This window comes from Salarias fasciatus, chromosome 2 (assembly GCF_902148845.1).
Source record: "Salarias fasciatus chromosome 2, fSalaFa1.1, whole genome shotgun sequence".
NCBI classification, from domain to species: Eukaryota; Metazoa; Chordata; class Actinopteri; order Blenniiformes; family Blenniidae; genus Salarias; species Salarias fasciatus.
This window is the reverse complement of record NC_043746.1, coordinates 16,427,234-16,449,312: the sequence shown is the minus strand read 5'-3', so window position 1 is coordinate 16,449,312 and position 22,079 is coordinate 16,427,234. Positions and strand designations below refer to the sequence as shown.

At 43.9% G+C, this 22,079-nt stretch overlaps 1 protein-coding gene across 2 annotated transcripts in view; it reads left to right on the top strand.

Annotated features, from left to right (window-relative positions):
- The window catches only part of macrod1 (mono-ADP ribosylhydrolase 1), a 128,303-nt gene extending 120,261 nt beyond the window's left edge, over window positions 1–8,042 (top strand). The window contains exon 10 of one of the 2 annotated variants that reach the window (XM_030116738.1): window positions 7,584–8,042. In XM_030116738.1, coding sequence (XP_029972598.1) covers window positions 7,584–7,618 — 35 coding nt within the window. In that variant the 3' untranslated portion in view covers window positions 7,619–8,042. Of the gene's footprint in view, window positions 1–23; window positions 48–7,583 lie in introns of those variants that run through there. The other variant, XM_030116746.1, reaches the window with a different exon arrangement.
- Window positions 8,043–22,079: the final 14,037 nt, after the last annotated feature.

Here is a 22,079-nt window from a genome sequence, read left to right as displayed (position 1 = left end):
CATTTCCATCTCTACCCCTTCAGCCTGACCACTGAAGGAGGCGTTTGGTCTCAGGTAACCTGCACGGTGTGTGTCGGCGTGTGGTTTCTGCTCCTCACTGAGATAACTGCACTTAATCTGCGCAGTCCGTGACTCATTTAGATATTTGAAATCGTCTGGCGACTGATCTCTGCTCCCTTCAGCACTCAGACGCTCACTGTTGAATCAAAAACTCCAACAAAGAAGTTTTAAAGAAGTGGATCTCTTTCAAACCGCTGGGCGCTTCTGTGTGGAGTTTGCATGTTCTCCCTGAGTGTGCATGGGTTTCCTTCCCGCAGTCCAAAAACATGCATGTGACCCTAGCTGTGTGAATGTGAGTGTGTGTGGTTGTAACACCAACAGGTTAGTGACATTTCAGTTGATCCCTTCGTTTAGGAGTTTAGGAGAGAGGAGGTTCTGTCATCTGCATATCCTCGAATGTGAGAATGTGACGACCAGCGGAAACTTCACCTCTCATTTGTAGAAACGAGTACGTTCCAGAATACACACTGAAAGGAGATATTTGTGGAGTTTGGGGAAAAGTGAAACCTGTACCTTTAACCCCTGTAAAAATGTATTTTATATGTCATGGAAACGCCGACGTTTCTCCACCCAGAAGTAAATTGCCCGTTTTCAGACCTTGGTTGAAAGAAAGTGTCGTACTGTGCATTCCTGAATGCGCCGGCTGGCCTAAAGCTACAGAATGAACAAGGAAAAAAAAAATTAAAGACATTTCCTCCGAAGGTGAGAAAACTGATTTAAATGAAGAAAAAAAAAAAACATTTCAACATTCAAGGTTTGTCTTCTCGTGGTTGCGAGCCGCGTCCCGCCCGACTCCCGAACCCACTGAAGAGAACGTATCGTTCTATCACTGCAGATTGAACCCAACAGTTAAATGAAGTTTAGTAAATATGTAAATTTTATTTAATTTCTCGTTGGCTGGAGCTGTGACATGATGACTTCTCCCATTTGTTTTGATTATGCTGGTGATTTATGGTGTCATAATGCCAAGAAGTCTGGCTCCCAAGCATGATCAGTCATTCACTCAATTATTCAAATTAGCATTGGAATTACAACTACAGCCTTAACCCCTCGTGTCTCGCTTTACTGCCGCAATAAATCTTAACTCGCCTCCAAATTATCTGAAAAGGAAGGCCTCGACAACTTCAGATGTTTTGCTTTTCTAACACTATTTTTCTCATGTGACTTGACATTTTATTTGCTGAGGAGGAATCCTTCTCACTTCCACCCACACAGGGCTCAATACGGCTGCCCAGCCCTCCTCCGATTCCTAATAAATCATGCGTTTACCCGAGTTATTAAACAGGCGTTTGAAACAATCAGACCTGTGGACATGTTTATAATGCTGCTTTCCGCATCTGTGTGACAGAAACAGGGACATTTTCCGAGGGAGGAAAAGGTTAACGCTGGCTAATCCGCACACTTTTCTGCTCCCACAAAACATCCGGAGCAGAGCCGCTGTGGCTGATTTTACAGGAAATTCGCAGCGCCAGCGGCCGTAAAGTCAAAAACTGAGAAAATGCTTCCGATGTTTTGAATATATCGCCGTGTGTCACATTAAAATGCACGCCGCCTAACAGTTCAAGGACACACATATGCTACATTTATCATATTTAACATGATTTTTTTTCCCTCGGATCTTTACAATTGGCTATGTTTTAAGATGTGCTGGCAGCGGCAGGGTTTCGCATAGAAAAATAAGATGAAAGCATCACAAAGTCAGAATTTGCATTACATTTCTACAATGTACATATAAATTTGTAGCCTTTATGCCTCCAACAGATGAAGAGTTAAACAGGAGCGCAGGGGAAAAGGAAAGCAGTTTGTTTAGCATGAGAGTCTAATCCAATCAACTTTACAGCCCTATCTCTCTTCCAAACTCTCTGCACAGCCTTAATGGTCTTGTTTTTTTTTTTTGTTTTTTTTTTTTATTATTCCTCTTTTGTGGACAGGTTCAACCAGTAGCAGCAGAAAACCAGGAGGGATTTCTCTTTTATTTCAATTTTGGCCTCGGGGAAGATCAGAGACTAAAAATAATGAGACGTCAGACCGTGGCGCGCTTGTACTCTTTACTCCTAACAAACAGTGTTTTGTAGATAAAAATGTTAGCAGTGACTAAGCAGCAGTGGCCAACGCTCACTAACTCGGGGTGTAATGTGCAGCGGTGGGGTTATTTTTTGAGTCAGCCGCCACGTACGGAACACTGTATTGCTGACTAATAGTCAGTGGAGCACTGGGTATGAAATAATCCCCCGCTGCAAGACGCTTCTATTAAATGCACCATTTACTCTTTATTTGTTGCTAAAACTTGCTTCTTTGCTCAGCCCTCTGTGAATTAAATCATGTTGTTCGTAGGCTGTAGGCGCGCATTTGTTTGAGTGAAGGTCTCACTGAAGATGCACAGGAGTCTATATGAGATCTGCAGTATACAAGGTGTGACATGAGTTTCAGTCGTCAATGCCGGCAGGTCGTGGCTCTCATTTAATACCACCATAAAAAGATAAAGAGCCTGTTTACTTCAAAACACTCCTCAATGAAAATGATCAGACATCAGGCATCAAGTTTAAGCAAACTTTTTAAAGTTTTGAACACGATGGATTCACCAAATGAAATAAACAGTTGAATCATGAAAAAAGGATAACATTCTTCCTGATCTTTTACTGTTATTCATACAGCTTTTCACTGTGGCAAGATCAGAAAAAAATAGACTCAAACAGCCCCACATACGCACAGGGAGAACATGCAAACTTCACGAAGCACGTAACAGCAACACCACTGAGCAGCGTCTGTCTCTGACTGAGAACATTTGAAAATACATTTCATAAGCGACGTGAAACTGAAAGTCATTTACCTTGACTTCTATAGAAGACAGCCGGCGGTCTTTCACGCGCTTCGCCAGGACTCAAGTGCTTCTTCCTCTTATGCGGAAACTTTTCAAAGTGCTGTTTGCGAACCGGCTTTACGCAGATCTATAATTAATCTGTTAACGTCCAGCTCCGGAGTGAAGGACGTCCGCACACGCCTCCCACTGCGACTGTTCCCTGAGCTTGAGGGGCACGCTTCTACTCTTTAATGCGATTCAGTACAACAACTGTGCCATAATTATTGTGTTTAATAGAAGTCATAATGTTCAATTGTGCTTGAGATCGCCTGAGTGGTTTTAATTTACCTTTATGTTCAGCGCAGAGGTGCGAGTTTGCAGTGGTGTTGAGGGGAAGTGCTTTATGTGAGAAAGCCGTACTAATATTTGGTCACAATTTAAAAAGAACATATAAATATAATTATTTATCAGTCAAGCTAAAGAAAGCTTAAATTTTAAACATAAAAAGAACTGCACAAAAATAAAAGTTACTAAAATGAAAGCTGCTTTAATATGCTTTGTATTAATTTAGTATCTATAAACAAAGGCATTTTTATTATCTCCAAGTACCAACCTGTTTCACAGCCAGCAACAAAAACAGTAACAACCGCCATAAACAAGCAAAACCATCATTACAAACCTCAAAGGAGCAGGTTCAGATAGGCTGATCTGTCCAGCCGCGGCGCGAATCAAAGGCTTTTTCAGCCTGTTAGTGACAAAACATATCTGTGGCCTTCAGGAAGCAACTTAAACTATTTAAGAAATGGACGGCAGCCAAGACAGCACATTTTCTTTAACCATGTATAAATGATGGAGGGCATCGAAATACTTGAAATATATTGACATTTTTAACGTCAGTGGCGTTATTTTCTGTATGTGCTTTGTGACCTTTCCAGCCCCGCATCGTCCCTGAACTACATTCGTACGTTACGTAAGTCAAAGTTTGGGGCGGTCACGCTTCTCCCACACAATGAGACTCGGTTCACAATTCAAGGCTTCTGTGACTGTCATCAATTTCTTTTTTTTAATCATTGTTTTAGGACAGAAAGAGGGAAAGATTCTTTGCAACTGATTACGATCAATAGATGGAATGTGAAGAAGGGTATTGAGGTTATGAGTTTTTATTTTTGTTCTTTTTTTCAAACTTCGTTTTAAATGAAACGTCACAGAGCACCTTGCGGAAACCACTAATGGAATCACTTTGGCCTCAGTGTAATAAAGACTGAAGCGCCATCAGAGCTTTGAACCATTATCATACTAACATTTTGCCAATAAGGCCGTGCGTTATTGAAGTAGTACAGTGGTATGAAAAAGTTTGGGCACCCCTGATCTTTTTCAAGATTTTCCTTTATAAATCACTGGTTGTTCGGATCAGCAATTTCAGTTAAAAACATCATATAGCAAAAAAACACAGTGATGTTTGGGAAGTGAAATGAACTTTATAGGATTAACAGACAGTGTGCAATAATTACTTAAACAAAAGTAGGCAGGTGCATAGATTTGGGCACCGTTGTTGTTTTATTGATTTGAGTACCTTTAGCACTAATTATTGGAACACAAAGTTTGTTTGGTAAGCTCATTGACCCTTGACCTACATACACAGGTGAAGCCAATCATGAGAACGGGTATTTCAGGTGGCCAGTTGGAAGCTGTCCTCCTTGTTGCATCTCCTCTGTAGAGCAGCAACATGGGAGCCTCGAAACAACTCTAAAATGAGCTGAAAACAAAGATTGTTATTTTCATCTAGCTTCATTTTGGAATAAGGTGCTGTGGATTGATGAATGTAAAACCGAGTTATTTGGACATAACAAGGGGCGATATGCATGGCGGAAGAAGAACACAGCATTCCAAGATAAACACTTGCTACCCACAGTAAAGTTTGGTGGCGGTCCCATCGTGCTGTGGAGCCGTGTGGCCAGTGCAGGGACTGGCAATCTTTGTTAAAGTTGAAGGTCGCACAGATTCCAATCAGTATCAGCAAATTCTTGGGAACAATATTCAAGACTCGGTGACAAAGTTGAAGTTGCGCCGGGGCTGGTTACTTCTTACTACTACTTAAAGCGGGCAGTCCATGCTCGGATACCATCAAACCTGACTGAACTGGAGATGTTTTGTAAAGAAGAGTGGTCAAAAATGCCTTCAACCAGAATCCAGACCCTCATTGGAAGCTACAGGAAGCGTTTAGAGGCTGTTATTTCTGCAAAAGGAGGATCTGCTAAACATTGATGACATTTTTCTGTTGTGTTGCCCAAATTTATGCACCTGCCTACTTTTGTTTAAGTTATTATTGCACACTTTCTGTTAATCCTATAAACTTCATTTCACTTCTCAAACATCACTGTGTTTGTTTGCTATATATGATGTATTTACTGGAACCAATGATTTATAAAGGAAAATCTTGAAAAGGATCAGGGGTGCCCAAACTTTTTCATACCCATGTATGTGAAATCCTAAATAAGTCTGAAACTGTTGGAAATTAGAATCTTCTTTTTTTGCAGGTTATCTGCAGTTTTCTTAAGACAGATCGGTGTAGTGGGATGGGACAGTCCTCGCCTCCATTCACTGAGAATATTCTGCAACACTCTCTCAATCACGGCTGTGCCATTTTATAGATATTATTGGCAGGTTATTACATTAATGGCTTCATTACATTCTGGATGGCCAAACTTATTACCCTGTTGGCAGTTATGCTATTATCCATTTTTACATTATTGGTTGTTCCACACCTGAAATATAGGAATTAAGATTTATTGAAAAAGAATTCAGGGTGAAGTTCAACAGGACTGAAAAAACATTTTGTCATTTGCTTTATACCGACATACCCGTTTCTCTGGTGGTCCGTATCTTGCAGAATATAAAGTTTTTAATCATTTTTGTATTTTTAAATTAAAATGCTGGCGCTGTGGAAGAACAGTGAAGGTATCAAAGAGTTCGGTTACAAGAACAGCTGTCTGTTTTTCCAGTCAGTCATTTTGCTTCATGTTTGGCTCTTTTACCTGCAAAACTCCCAATTCCAAAAAACTTTGGATCACTGTATCAAGTTTAAATAATGACATGCAATGGTTCATGTCAAACACTTGACTGTTTTAATGACAATATTAGGTCATTTTGAAGTTGATGGCAGCGGCATATTTCCAAAAGGTTGGCACAGGGCGGTGTTCACCATTGGATTAGTGTTGAAATACCTTCGAAAAACGAAAAAAATTCTGCATAATTCTCTAGTTTTGAGTAACACTAATCAGCTCAGTCTTGTCTGAGCACTCTGAGAAACAATCCAGTGGCTTTTTTTTTTCTCTCATGCTCTGAAAAGAAATGCTTCAAATCAAAAGTGGATGGAAAGTTTTCCCCAGTATATGGCTGGCTGTCATTACTCACAGCCACTGATGCAGAATCCCTGTATTTCTGACCAGCCTTCACACTGATGAATAAAAGAAATGGCTCGACGAGCCTCAGTTGTCCTTGAATACATGAGTTTAATACATATCTGAACAGAGTAGGCTCTGCGGCATGCAGGAATCCAGTCGGGACAGCGGCTATATGTTAGCACGCAAATCATAGAAAAGCTTCCCTGGTCTCAAGGACCATCTCATTTTAGCCTCCTAACACCCAGAATATCAAAACAAACAGGCTTCAGATGATGTGCGAAGCCTCCAGGCTCCCTCATTAACAGTCGCAAACATCCATCTCTTCATGAATATTACCACAACCACCAAACATGTGCTCCTCTGGTGGCTACGCAGCACTCAACTTTTTTTTATATATATATATATATATACACATTTATAAAATGAATACGTTTTAAAGTAGGGGGCTAAAAAAGAAAAGCTGAAGCCTCTGTGCGCTGAGTACTTGGCTCTCAATGTAAGACGGCACAGTTAACAAATGGCTGGTGAGCTTTTGGCAGCTCAAGCACCAGATATTTCCCTCAGGAGTCGACGGAGAGCTAAAAAGAGAGCGGCTCGTCTTCGCCAGGTGTTGCTCCCGGTGAACTGGCAACCGCTCGCCTGCATGTAAGCCATAATGACTTTGTAAGGTCATGATTTATCAATGCTGTGTTTACGGGCTCGTTCCTCTGCTCGCAGCTGCTCAAAGAATCAATCAGTGGTTTTTACAGACTTCTTTACATTCATGCTATGTGTAATATCAGCGTTAATTCCACAGTCACATCGTGAAGGTGTTTTCTCGCAATTCATATTCTGACAAAGTATCAATACTGAGCTGAGAGGATGAAATCAGCACTTCAGAGAGGTTTCCCCCTCCTAAAGTCCAGGTGTGTCTCTTTAAAATCTCTGCCGCCGTCTTTGCGCTGTGGCGGCGGTGAGCGAGCAGCGGCGGTTATTTGGCTGCTAGATGAACCGGAACTGTCTGTGTGTGTGACGGCACAGCTGCAGGCAGGCCTCCAAGTCTCCTCCATAAACCTTATGTGTCTCCAACACCTGGCACCACCTCCACAGCCTGTCTGCCTGCTGTGTGTGTGTGTTTGTGTTTGTGTGTGTGTTTGTGTTTGTGTGTGCGGTTTGAGTGCGTCCTCAGCCATGTCGGACTGAAAGAGACTAATCCTCGCTAACGGATCTCTCTGAAGCGACCAGACGCTCCGAAAGCCCGAATGCTTTTTACCCGCCGCCCAACCAAGGTGAAATGTTCCCGCCACTTGTTTTTACAAGATGCGTTTTTCCCCTCTCAGCTCCCGCGGAGGCCGCCGTCAAGAGCAAACTCTGAGAGTGGATTTGTCGGATTCGGTTGCTGTGGATACATGCGACTGCTCTCAACATCCAGATCCGTCCGTCCGCCTCCTCGTCCTCGTCCTCGCTGTTGATGCTGATCAAGATTTCTTCGGCAGGAAGATAAGTCGTAAATGATTGATTGCTTTTTTTTCTTTGAGTGCTCACTGGCTCCTCGGCAGATGTTGAGGAGCTTCTCTGCCCCCCCCCCCACTTGCGGTCGAGGTTAAGAGAAGTGTTTTCGCTGAAGGTGTGGAATGATTTCAATAATCTGCATCGAAGAATGAACCCGGAGCTGTGATCAGCGCTTATGAGTTGTGTGTGTGTTTTTTCGCCGCAGCATCGGAATATTAGGATTCCAGCGTGTGCGCTTGTGTATGAGACTCACGGCAAAAGCTTATTAAAACAAATCTCACAGGCTCCTCGTGTTGTGCGTGTGTGAAGTGATTACTTTTCTGGATGTGTTGAGTCAGTGAGTTGGGGCACCAGTGGGGAACACTTCACATTCATATTTCCTTCTTCATTTCCCTCCATCTGAATGTGAAGGAGGCCAAACGAGCGGGTTAGTAAACAAGCACATGTAGTCAAGTAGCTTTCGAGGGCCAAGGTGATTTCATTTCACTTGGTTATTTACTTTGCAAATTAATTTTTATTTCTACTTCCCAACTACCTGAGAGAAACTTTAAGATTCTTGCCTCAAAAAGTTCAATCAATAGATTAGAATTTAGTGTCACTGCTTCAGCTGAACCAAGATGCCAGTAAACAGCTATAGAGAACTTTTAAACACAAGATACACAGGTCATGAGGAAATTGTGTGATTGTGAGCTGAAAGTTTCAAAGTCAGTGTTTTATTCCAGTTCACAGCCTCTGAAATCCAGCTGGTCTTGTTGTTTGTCAGAGTAAATGTTTCCAAGGTGAATGGTTTTCACTTATATCTCAATTTCGTATCACAAGCTGCTCATTTCATCCTGTCTGGGTTCAGTAATCTTGCTCAACGACACTTCAGTTTATAGTCAAGTGGAGACCTGGAATTGAACCTGCGACCCTAAGAGAGGACCCGCTGATGATGCATTCTGCCGCCCTCCGCCGCCTGCTGTAGGTTCTTCCTGTTCTGCGTCGAGCCGCACGGTGCAGCAACATGTCTGGAGGCTCCATGTGACCGACGGATAAAACGCTTCTCCTGTTTCGTCCTGAATTATTAACCATGTAAATCTCCGGAGAACTGACTTCATCCGTCTTCCCATTCTTCGTCTCGGGGGGGTTGGAAGGTAAGGTAGACCCTGGAAAGGGCATCGGTTCATCACTTTCACACCGACAGGCAATTTCAGAGCCACCGGTTTAACCAAAATTCACGTCACTGAACTGTGGGGGAAAACACACACACGGGAAGAACATGCAGGCCTGGAGGTATAAATTAGTACATTTGTTATACAGATGTTAAAAATCAGTATAAAATCATATAATCAGCAAACAAATTTTGAATTAGTTTGAAATAAACCAGTTGTAGGACTGAAAGAATCAAATTCCTGTTAGAAAATAACTTTTAAGTGAGGATAATGAGTGATAGTAAGGAGTGATAATCAAACAGTTGTGATTCACTCCTAATAATGTAACAGAAGAGTTACTTTGCTAATTAAGGAATCACTGTTTTGCTGCTGTTAATGGGTAACGCTGAATATGTGTAGCAGTTATAAGTCTGTGTGTGTTTGAATTGGATAAAGCTGCATCTAAGGCGGACGGTTTTTCATTTACATTGTTTGTTATCTTCCAAAGCCCAACATTTACTTTCCTTTAGCTCTTTTTTTTTTTCAGAAGACATACATCTGGATCGTTACCGGTTGTGCACTTCGCCGGCTCCTCTTTAACTGCGATGCCAAGCAGCTTGTGTACACTTGGTTTTTAGAGCCTTTTCCCTGCAGACAGATTACTCCTAAACCCCGGAGCAATGCTGTAAGAGTGAACGGAAACAGTAAATTTACAGACCGAGTGGTTTAACCAAGAGCCAGACGGGGGCTGTAGATTAACACATCTCCTCCAGTTCATCAAGACTCACTCGTTTGTCCATCGTCCTTCAATATTTCACTCTGGTGATTTTGCTGAAACTGGGAACATGTTGACTGTTTTTTTTTTTTTTTTTTTCCTTTCATTGTCTCTTTTCTTTGGGTTGACTGCAGCACCTGCTCATCACAACAATCATCCCTCTGTTTTTCCTGAATTTGCTTCCAGTCTGGAAGCCGTCCAGATCCCGTCCGGCCTGTCAGAACGCGCCATATGTGTATTTATTCACGCCTCTCCCCGCAGCGCATCTGTATGGCTTTTTAATTGTTGCAGAATGCGGCCGTCACGTGCGCGCCCGGCTGCACGAGGTGATTTGTGTGAGGCGAAATGAGCGTTTAAGCGAGCCACCGTCCCGCCCCGCGACTTTCATCTGCCAGAAACGATCTTTATTGATTCCCAACAATCTGCCTCGGCAGCGCAGACGCACAGAGGGAAGGGGAGGCGGCGGAGAGCCGGGCCCGGGGAGGGGCAGGGGGCGCGGGGGGGGGGGGGGGGGGGGGGGGGGGGTGGAAATAAACTACAAAGAATATCAACAGGAAATTAGGAGAAGGCCCCTTCTTTCAATAAAAGCTTCATCTGTCACAAAGGGAACCGTCTTTTCCTCTCCTGAGCGCTTTGATTCTCTGGCTGTCTGGGCCCTGGTGTCTTCCTCCTCCTCCTCCTCCTCCTCCTCCTCCTCCTCATCTCTCGTTCTGCTTCACTCTACAGGATGGTGGAAAAAACAAACAGATGGAAGAGGGAGGGATAAAGCGACGGAGAGAGGAAGGATGCAGGAGTTCAAACTGAGTGAGGGGGAGGAAAAATAGTGAGGATGAGGGGGATGAGAGGATGCAGAGCCAGCGGGAGGATGAAGGGATGAGGGGGAAAGAGAGATGGAGAGCCTGATGAACTCATCTAAAGGCGCTCTGGGTTTTTTAATAAGCAGCAGACTGTGAAGCTCCTCTCCGACCAGTCACTCTGAATAATGAGAGCGAGGGAGAGACACCGGATGGGAGAATAAGAAGACAACGAGACTCATTATCCTGCGACCAATTTTCATCACTGTCCCGTCAGTAATCCCTCTTTCTTTCTTTCTTTCTGTCTCTCTTTTCTCAGATGGTCTTCATCTCTGCTTGAGATGACAGATGAAGACCAATTACACTAACTGTTTCGGTAACTTGAAGGCCGATTCCCTGCCATCTCCCAGAACATACACTGATCGTCCTGTTGGCCCTGAAAATTACTCACTGCTCACCTCTACACCAACACACCTCAGTGTGTGTGCGTGTGTGTGTGTGTGTGTTTGAGAGAGCGTTTAAAGCCTCCAGTAGTGGACAGTGTGTGTTCGGGGCTGTGGACGCGTCGGCGTGCTGAAAAATGTCGACTGCCTGTTCAGCTGACGGTATCCAGCAGCACTGGTCCCCGACGCCTCATAAAGAATCATTTCCAGCTCCTGCTCACTGGGTTTGCTTCAGACCAGTAGGTTATTGCGTTTCAACATTTTCCTGGCACTTTAAACAAGCTTTCATTGCTTTTCTGCTTCCTCCAGCAGGGAGACACAAGATAAACTACATGCAGTGTTTCTGATTGTTTTATCGTTTCAATCCGAGCAGCTCTCCACAATTTGTGTTTCTGGTTCTGCTGAAAAGCTTTTTTGTTTGTACAATGACACAAATTTGCGCTTTTTCAATTCTGCTGAATGGTTTTTATTGCGGCGGGCTCCCTTGATGTGGCTCCGTCACGCTGTGTTTCAGCTGTTCGCTGTGTTGTTGCTCGCCCGGGCAGTCCAGTTAATCACACTGCGAGCAGATTATTCATTTTTTTTAATGCAGATTTAGTTGGATAATGGCACAAAAATGTCACTTGTCACATAAAGGTGAAGCATGGCCCTCTCTCGGCGGATGCGGCGGACCTCGGAGTAAGTCTGGATCTATTTGGGACGCACTTTTGATAAGAAAAGTTTAGAAAACATTAGTCAGCAGCATTGTTTTAATCAGCCACCGTAGGAGGGGCGTTACTTTTTAATAACTGCTGCTCGTAAAATAAATTTACAAGTCCTTTGGCTGAGACCCCACTAGCTGGACTCACCATGTTGCTGTTTTTTTTTTTTTCTTCCCATCCATACCAAGTCCCAATTAAAATCCAGATAAATGCATGTTTGGACTGTGTGTGCATGTGGCAGTGAAGATTCAGGTACTCTGCGTTTTGCCCCGTGTCAGCTGGGATTACCACCCGGTCTGGATGAAGCTGGAATACAGGATGAATCAATCGGCGGATGGATCGGTGGATGGACGGGTGTTTGCAGGCGACTTAACCGACGTCTCTCCGACATTAGCTTTGCTGCACCCCTAATGGTGGGATTTAGCAGGACTGTTGTTATCTGTATCAGCGTGTCAGAGTCCAGCGTGCAGGTGTTAGTCAGAGCTCTAATGAGACAGTGATTGAAAATGTGTGTGTGTGTGTCTGCGGTACTTTTAAAGGCATACACACCCAAGAATTTAAAACAGGGAAATGCTTCATTATAGCCATTTCTAGAGAGATTGTGCCAATCAGGAAAACAGCTCCAGGGCTAAAAAGATGTGCGTCGTTCAACAATAACAAACGGTCTCAACGAAGACCGGGGAAAAAAAAAGAAACTTCCTCTATGAGCTGCATTATTTGCTGTTATCGAGGCTTGTCTGAGTAACTTTCACAAAAAAAAGCAAGAATTTGTTGACAGCCACGCAGCGCAAGTCAGATGTAAAAATCTCTCTAATAAGCTGGAAATAACCCAAAGTGTTGGTTTGTATTTCTTCATGAACAAATGAGATGAGCAAATGAGGAAAAACACTGGCAATCAGGCGCAGTAAAGCGCAGAGATCCACTTCAAAACTCTGAAATCATTGCGATCACGTTCGCGGTACTTTTTTGTGAAACTGCATTCATATAAACTCTAAGGTTAAAACAATTACGGTTGATCCGGCTAATTGAACAAAAGCTGTTACATACAAGGCTACAGGGCTGCTTCGCCGCATAAATATTAGAAATACGAAGGAAAGGAAGAAAACAGCGGCCGAGAGCGGCGCTCCTGTCATCCTTCACCGCTCGTTTCTGAGGGAGGCTTTTTTCTTAATACAGGCACCTCTCGTCTTGACACCTCTGGCCTACAAGCCTCTGAATCTGCTGGCGGGAGGATGTAATGTCCCTGAAGGGCCTCGCAAACAGGCCCGCTGCCGCCGGGCGGCGGGCGGAGGGAGGGGGGGGGTTATGGCTCCTGATGTTGAGATTCAGGTCGACACGCATTAAAGAGCCCAGCTTTGGATCGACTTCACCGACGTGACGACGTGAAGCATCACTCCAGCTGGGTCTTGTTAGATTAAAAGAAGGCTCCAAACAACACAGTTAATAGTGGTTTAGGGGACTTTCAAGCAGTTATTTAATCACACTTAATCACAGCCATAAACACTGCTACAGGTGGCTCATATTAGACAAAATACCAATTAGCAGCAACCAGGCCACTGTGGCATATATAAGGGTTTATTTTTTTCAGTCGATACAATAAAACCGAGAAAGCTCCGTAGCTTAACTTGTTGGAGAAAAAAAGAGGCATAAATGTGTGCAAGTTGATAAATGTACTGTGCAAAACAATGATTGTCCAATGCTCTATGTAATTTGTTGCATCTGAAAACACTTTTGTTATGATTGCATCTGTTTTTATTGGCGCATACCGTCCGAGCCTTCGTTACTGTGATCGGAGGCATTTCCTCAGCCGGCCCCCCACAACTTTTATTTATGGACTATTCTCTTAAAAGATATTTTCTGTGTTGTAACTCAAACTCACAATTTTTGATGCCAAATTTAGAATTTTTAATACGTTCTATCAACATGTCCAGTTCCGCCGTGGCTGATCGCTCTCGTGTTTTCAGTCTCTTCATTCAGATGCACCTGCTGCTGCATCTTTTCCCTCACTGTGCTATTCTTGGTAAATCACCTGAATAGTAGCACACAAAGAGAAAGCACAATCTATCTGTGTGAGCAAACAACTTGGCATGCTTCAGGATCTTCGTAAACGAGGCCCAAAAGTTTCCTCAGCAACAGTTTCACCCTCCAGCTTTGTGAATGTTAGCAACGGCATTGTTCGACTCGGGTTCATTGATCTCAGCTCTGTGAAAACACGGCATAAAAGTGCAGCTACACCGACTGAAAAAGGAATTTCAGTGTTATGATGACCTTGAATGGTCAGAGAATAACTAAAAGCAAGAAATTCACTCAGGGTATCTTTGTTTGATGCTGCGAGAAACCAAGGAAAAGGTAATTAAAGCCAAACATCCCTCTGCCAAACTTGTATTTTACATTATGTATTAAAAAAAACAAAACATAGTTTCGTAAATGACTTCAGGTAAATAAAAATGTGAAGTTATTTTCTGTGCAAAGTGAACGTTTAAGACCAGGACAATGAAGGATTAAGGTGTATTTTCTTTGTTTCAGCTGCTCTGAAAGCCGTTGATCACATCAGTACGCTCACTTATTCACTCACTTCAGAAGTCATGGAAGCTCCTCATTGTCCATCGGGTTTGGTCTCTCACCCAAGGAGATTCAACATATGGATAAGGCTAGACGGGTTGCTGAACTACCCACCTTGGGATTAGAAATTGAACCATAGTTGACCACAAATCTGTAAAACTCAATTATGTTGTCAGAAAAAGCCAACTCAGCTGACCGGGAGGACGGAGTGGGCTCCTCTCCCCACGCTGTATCTATCAGACTGATAAAAAGCGGTCGGAGAGCAATAAAAATACGTTTTCCACATGATTCATTCACAAGCAGATCTGTGGCTTTCAGCTCCATCACATGAGCCGCCTCAGCAGGTGGCGTTTGCCCAATTTGTCACCAAACGGTCGAAGCTTGTTGAAAAACTGCAACGCAACGAAACTGAAAAAGTTTCTGCGGAAAGTTCACCCCCTGCTTCCCGGAAGACTCCGACTTGACATTCGTCGGCGTGCAGGAAGCTAAGCTTCAATATAAACAGGCCGATCTGTTCTTACACAGACGACTGTACGCTCTCAAAACAGAGTGTGATCTCTGGCGGCGCTGCCTTGCTGCGCCACGGCTCTGGATCTGAAATGAAACAATGTCGATTTATTTTGGAAAGTTTGCTTCCGTTTTTGTTGGAATAGCAAATTTAATGTGAAAATCAGGCGCCAATGAAGCATCGGCTCATCCTTTCTGGTATTTCTATGTAGTTTCTGCAGGAAGAACACAAGACTGAATATTTGTGGTGCTTTATGCAGCTTACAGGAAGAGTTGTAAAGAAAAAAAAAAAAAGATACTCAATCTCAGTGAGTAACTAAGAAGATAAAAATGGGAGAAGAGTTTCTTATCACATTTAAACCTACATACCTCATTATTTCAGCGTAATTAAGAGAATGAATACTTATGAGACTTCTCTTTAAGATTTAAACATGAGCTACTGTATGTTTTATCCATTTGCGTTCGTTAGAAAGCCATGGCAGCAGTGCATCAGAAAGAGGGAATACTTATTTTTCTCTCTGAGCAGACCTGCTGTAAGCCGCTGCTGCAGTGGCCTGCTCACAGCACATTTTTAAAAGTGTACTCATATATCTTGACTTGCCTCTCTTTGTTCTCGGTGAGGGTGTAGCTGTCTGCCGAAAACACATTTATAAGCTTAACACACTTTTTTTAATTATGTATTTTCTCCTACATAACACAGCCATATTTCCTAATGAGTTAAACAACAGCAGTTTACAGTATAATAGTCTGTGGGTGTTTTTATCATCTTCATTCTTTAATTAAACAATAATAATAATGTATTTCAACCCAGACCAGTTTTATTTCTGCTCTGCCTGCGAGATGGAAACAGCCGGGCTAACACTCATTTCCGTTTTCCTCTAAAATGGCTCTTTTTTTTTATTCATTTATTCGCCCGAGCTTCACAGAAGCATCACATTTAGGTGCCAGTACGATTCAGCAAGTATTGATTGGTACCTGATTCATAACAAAATTGCGCTATAAATCATCGCCAGTGTTACCAGAAGTTGTAACCCTGCGCTGTTTTACAATCCAAAAAATGGGTGGGACTTCACCTAACACACACACACACACACACACACACACACATGAAAACAAACACTGCTGTACTAATATGTGAACAGTCCCGTTACTTGTTTCTACAAAACGTCTGTCCAAACACTTACAGACTGCTCTGTTTACGTACAAACAGAATCAAACAGCAGCACATGCTCGCATGCAAACAGCAAGAAATCCTCCATAAAATACTTATCAGAACCAAGTTACATTGAAATGCAAACACACTGTTCCTCCAGAGTCTGGAGATAAATGTCAGCTCTCTGATGTTTCTATGATATGTATCCGTCTCGGAGCGCTACGGCAGCTCTGGGCTGCTGTTCTCTCCTCACACTCTTCCTCGTCATGAATAAAAAACGACCTCATGGAACAGCAGAGCGGCCGCGTTTGAGGAAAAAGGAAAAACCTGTTGACCGAGGAGTGGCGCCCAGCTCCTCGCTGCGCTGACGTCAAACAAATCATATCAGGAGGTTAAATTAATCCTGATGCAGGAAACCCTGCCTTGCAGGACTGATGGTACGCTATTGTACGGAGTGTGTGCCGGGTGTGTGTGTGTGTGTCCATTCAGTATGAATTAGCCAAGTGTCTCAAGCCTTTAAAGGTATTTGTCTCCTAAGAAAATTGTGAATCGGCAGCTGAAAGTAGGAAGGAAACAACGGACAGCACTCAGGGACGATGAGGATCCGGCAGTTAGGCGAGCTGGGTGATGTGTATGGATGAGGCCGTGATGGAGAGAGCGAGAGAAGAGGGAGGAGAGCGATGTTTACGGGTGTGGGGGGGGGGGGGGGGGGGGGGGGGGGGGGGGGGGGTAGCGAGGCCAGTAAACTGCTTGTGAAATGAAAATGGCTCTTTAGCAGAATCCAGGACACTTGGGCGCTGTGCTGGATCAATGTCTCTGATTTACTGTCTGAAAGCCTGTCAGAGGGAAAGAGAGGCAGGAGGAGGAGGGGGGGGAGGGGAGGAGGGGAGGCCGGACCGAGAGAAGTTGGAGCTTAGAGGTAGAAGAGTCCTTTAATGGAAGGAGAAAGGGGAGAGACGGGGGGAAAGGTAAGGATGGAGAGGGAAATTGTCCGTCAGAGTGACAGTGCGAGGAGGACCTGAATCAGAGGGATTGCTCCTCAAGCCCTCGTGGATACAAAATCAATCTGTCAAGACAATGGGGAAGGGCAATCTTGTTTCGTGCAGGGAATTGGTGAGGCTATTTGGGGTAAAATCAATAGGGGACACATGGTGCTTTTTAAAATCCTGACTATTCCATGGAGGCCCAGTTATTGACAAACAAGGGAATGAAAGACGGTACACAAATCCTTAGGTTGGCCTCTCTATCTGTCTATTTGTCCGTCAGTCAGTCAGTCAGTCAGTCAGTCAGTCATGCTGGAATCAGTTTTTTAAAGTTCATTATTACAGGCTGTTGTCAAACATAGCAGCCATTTAAAACATATTACTTCCATGTTATTTTGAACTTGCTTTTTCTAGTTCTGGAGGATTTTTAAAACATTATCAATATTTATGTCTTGGAGATTTAAATAACATTGAAGAACTGGAATGTTTGCAACTTTTTTTTTTTTTTTGTAATAAGCATGAAGTGTCATTATTAATCCACTCAAGTGGCTGCATTTCTCATTTTAAGGAGGTAGTAGTATTTTCATTGATTATGTTGTTACTCCCTGAAATTCAATGCAAAAGAATCCCATAAAAAATGTGACTAATCTTGTCACCGCTTTGATGAAACTGCCCACAAAATCTAAATTTTTCATCCGAGCGATCACAAACAAACACTGCAGGATCACAGACGCATCGATTGGCCGCGTTATAGAACCGTTTTTATGAAGCACAGCGCCATTCCTCTTCTCTAAAAGGACGCATATGTCAAATTTCAAGCAATAGCTGCTGAAATTCAGTAATCTTCGGATCAGTTGTTTCTTCCAAAGAACCCAGCTTGAAACCTGGGAGTGTCAATAACAGACAAAGTTTTGAATAATTTGCGATGACTCTTTTAATTTGCTCTCAATGTAAAAAGTACATTATATCTTCAAGGTTTGCAGTTTGCTTGTTTTTTTTGTTTTTTTTTTGTCCTAACAGACTCTTTAATAGGTTCAGATTTGGGGTTTTTAGTATGAAATTGTGTCCTCAATGGATTTCACTATGTGCTGATTATACCGAATGAGCTCCAGTTCAGTTTTAAGCATTGCTTCATATCTGAAAGGTCGAGGCAGGAACAGAGAAAAAGACGACTTTGACCATAAAGACATTCTCAAGGCTTCAATTTGGCTTCGAGGCAAAACTGTGGGTGATCTCATCTCCGGCCGTCTCCGTCTTTATATGCAGTTGATGGTATTTCCTGATGACGGAGCTAAGTGAAAGAACTGAGTGATCCTGAGGGGAGTATAAATGTCTGCGTGTAATGACATGCCAATCTGCCCAAAAACCTTTTTGAATTATTTGATTTGGAGCCAAAAAAGCCTGCCGGCGACACTCAAGTCACAGGCAATAACAAAACTATCAAAGAAGAGCCACCAGTGACCGTACGATGGCCCTTTAGTGAATGCAGACTCATTTTTACCGGATGTAGAAAAATCTAAAGAGGAAGGTTGATGCTGATCCTCCCAGATGTCTGAGTTTGACTCGTCGAGTGTTTTCACCTGCGTAAAACAATTAAAGAATGAATCAATTCTCTGAGTAATTGCTGATTAATTTTCTGAATGGGTTCGCTGCCGCAGCTCTATCTATCATATCTGCTGTTCGCCGTTTCGACCCCTGCTGTCAGTGATTTGTTGTGTTGTTCTAACAAGGTGTTCGCCTTTGTGTAGTCAGCCTCGCCAGTGTGTGTTTGAAAGGAGTGTAGCTGTCTGAGTGATCAGCACACACACACACACACAGGTGGGACCCAGGACGACAGAGCGGACGTCTCGACAAGAGTGTTTTCCCGCACCCTCGGGACACGGCGAGTCTGGAGGGGGTGGGCGGTCTTTTATTTTTATTTTGAGTGTTTAATGTATTAAAAGGGGCCGGGGTAATGAATTATAATCTTTAATGCAGAAACCGATCGATACCACCCAGAGAATAAATCAGCTTTTACTGAGAGCGTCAAAGCCCCTTAATACACTAGGGGAGAGAAAGGGAGTGCAGCGGGAGGGAGGGGGCGAGCGGGGACGAACCGTTAGCAGAGGAGGAAGGATCCCGAGTGAAATAACAGAGGTGGAGGGGGGGGAGGGAGAAATGGACGGATGCAGACAGAGGGAAGTTATAGATGAACGCGCTCACCTTTGGGCTCACCTCATTGAGTAAAAGCCTGCTGAAAGCACACAGAATCTGACAGGTTTGTGAGGCGGCGAGGTCTCCGGGTCAGTCGCCGGGTGTGTGCGAGCGCACGCACACACTCCACCTACTTGTTATTTCGCCACCAAGTTGCATTGTGTTCCCTCTCGGCGATCCCCCTACCTGACTCCTGCTGCCTGGAGCAAATTAGAATTAATTGAATTACACCACCGCTTCTCGATCAAAGATCACCTCGCTGCTCTCTTGTCTCGGTGCCGGCCCGCCGGGTGTGGAGGGGCGGGGGGGGGGGGGGGGGGGGGAAGTCCAACAACAATCAATGAATTATAACTTTTTATTAACTCAAGCCAAAGTTTCTGAGCTGTGTGCTGTTTCTAAAACAGCCTGATGGCAGAAATGGCTTCGGGAGGATGAAAAACAAGAGAAGGAAAAAGAAAAAAAAAGAAGAGCTTGATTTGGATTCAGCTGATCGTTGCAGGGAGACGTCTCGCAGCCGAACGTTAAGACCAAACAAAAACCTAATGCGCCTCAAAGTATTTAGGATGCCCAGCCTGTTGAGTCAGTGGACTAAGTGGTTTAAGTGAGGTTTTCGGTCGCTGGAGACTCTTTAGTAAGACACAGTCATTAAAGTTTGATAGCTCGGGCCAGGCTGGAGGTAAACGGGCAGGGGGGGTGATGAGGAGAGACACATGCGAACCACAGAGGTGGAGAGAGAGTCCACTTAGCTCCAGAAAAAAAAAAGGGGGGGGGAGGGGTTCATCGAGAAGGAGGAAATAAAGAGAGAGAGGCCTTAAGAGAGAAAGAGAGGTCTTCACAAATGGAGGAAGGCCAAAAACAGTGAAGAGCAAGGTTAAAGAGTGATTTTCAGGGGTGGTGCTGCACCCTTCAGGTGCTCAATAATTAAGCAGCCGAGCAGAGTCTGGAGTTCCAGCTGGGATGTCAGGAGAGGCAGCCATCCATCACTGAGGCTGAGATGGCACTTAATCAGTCATTTTGTGGCAAAGTCTTTTCTCCAACTGTTTTTGCCTTTAGGGCTTTTATTTATTTATTTTTTTATTTTTTGCCTTGTTTTTTTCACCGCACCGACACTTTCCATCAAATACCTCGTTTATTTCTGTGATCTGATGCCTAATAAACAAAATTCATGCGAGAGCCCTTTTCTTAGTCTTTCCCTTCTTTAAGCGCGCCTCTTTAGACGTTTTCAGACAGCATATGGAGGGTGGAGAAAACACACTAACCGGTGAACACGCAGGCCTCTGCTGTGTGGGAGCGTGAAGCCTTTCCCTTCACTTTTGTCTGTGGGCGCTGTCTGTCTGTGCGCCTGAGGGCGTGTGATTGTTGCATTGCACTCATAATAAGGCTCTGAGTGACTGGCAGAACCAATATCGTGCTATCGCTTTGCCCCGCGCTCATTCAGGCGGCTCGGCGGGCAGCCCCCGTCATGCATCTCAATTCCACAAACACAATGTTCGGGGCTGAGAGAAGGGCCCTGCTTTTTTTGATTAATGTCGCCATGACAACTACATAATTCATGAATTGTATTAGCGATCCATTTGTCATTTGCAAATCATAATTCAGGATGTGCCTTTGGGGAGGGCCGACCGGAGAGGAGAGGCGGCTGTGGCGGCTGTGGCGGCGGCGGCGGCGGCCGCTCCGGCCCGCCATTATCCTCGGTTTTTCGACACGTATATGCAACACCTCGCCCTGGAAACGCGGCGCCGAGCAGAAACGCTGACGTGTCCCCTCGTCTTAATCTGGGAGGCTGAGGCTCGTTTTGGAAGCCGCTCGTCTTCTAAGAGGGCCCTTTTAGCTTCACGATGAACTCTCAGGTCTGCTCATTTGGAAAGCCGCATGCTAATTCCCCCCCTTCATCCGTCCGTCTGTCTGTCTGTTGACAGAAGCCTGGCGGCTCTACACTGACACCATTTGGTGCAACAGTGAAAGGGGATGAAGAGGACTCTCATTAAAGCGCCAGCGCAGATCATTTACCATCATATCAGCGACTGGATTTATGCAGAGACCCTAAAATGAAACGGGATTTTCGACCATATGTGAGCCAGATGGCGGGCTCCTTCACATTCGTCCTGCTGAACACAGATCCGATCCCAGGGTTAGAGGGAGGTTTGTTAGATTTATGTATTTATTTTGCTGCTTGACCCTCGGAGTGCACCTGCACTAAAGAAAGCTTAATCAGGTTTTCTTCCATCTTAACTTAAATCTCACTTTTTCGGGGCACTTTTATGAGGTCGTTTCCAGAGATTTCTGTTTTTCATTCACCTTGTTTCGCTGCAAATATTTAGAAATTTACGGGCACGCCGCAGCCAACTGCTTTTCCATTTTACCTTGAAGCACACCTCACAAAAAAATATGTGATCAGCTTCCTAAAATCTTCCTTTTTTTTTTCTTTTCCTTTTTTTTTTTTTTTAACTTTGAAAGAGCCAACTCAAAAGAAGAGGCGATCAGAAAGAACAGCAGGTACACCGAACATTTTTAGTTAATCCTGTAAAGGTTTTTGGAAAACGAGATGAGGCGCTCGGAGCAATAAACATTAATGCTCCGGAGAAATTAGCATATGACTGCTTTTTGCTTTCAGCGGCTCTGCTCCACTTTCTCTCCCAGCCGAGGAGCTCGCTGGATGTGTTATGTATGAAACCTGCTCTAATAGCCTGGATGTTCTCTGCAGCCACGTTCAGGAACAACTGCAGAGCTGCTGTTGGAGCAGCGGCTGAAATTCTGACTGAAATCGCCCTTTTAATCTCAGCCTTGGATGAGTCAGTGCTTAATGAAGGGAAGACACTTGTTTTAGTGCTTTATAAGATGACGGTGGCGCAGAATGAAGTCTTGGTGTCACATCGAAGCAGACCTCTTCGCCCCCAGCTTAGATAATTTTTCAATTTCTTTAATAATAATTTAAGGATCAGGATTTCAGTGTCCTTGGTATATAAAAAAAAAATCAGTGTTCAGCCAAAAAAATCCAAACCAAAGCTACAAAAACTGCAACTGCCCAGACAGAAACCGAGGTGAAGCAGTAGGATTATTTCCAATGTCATAACAGCGAGAAT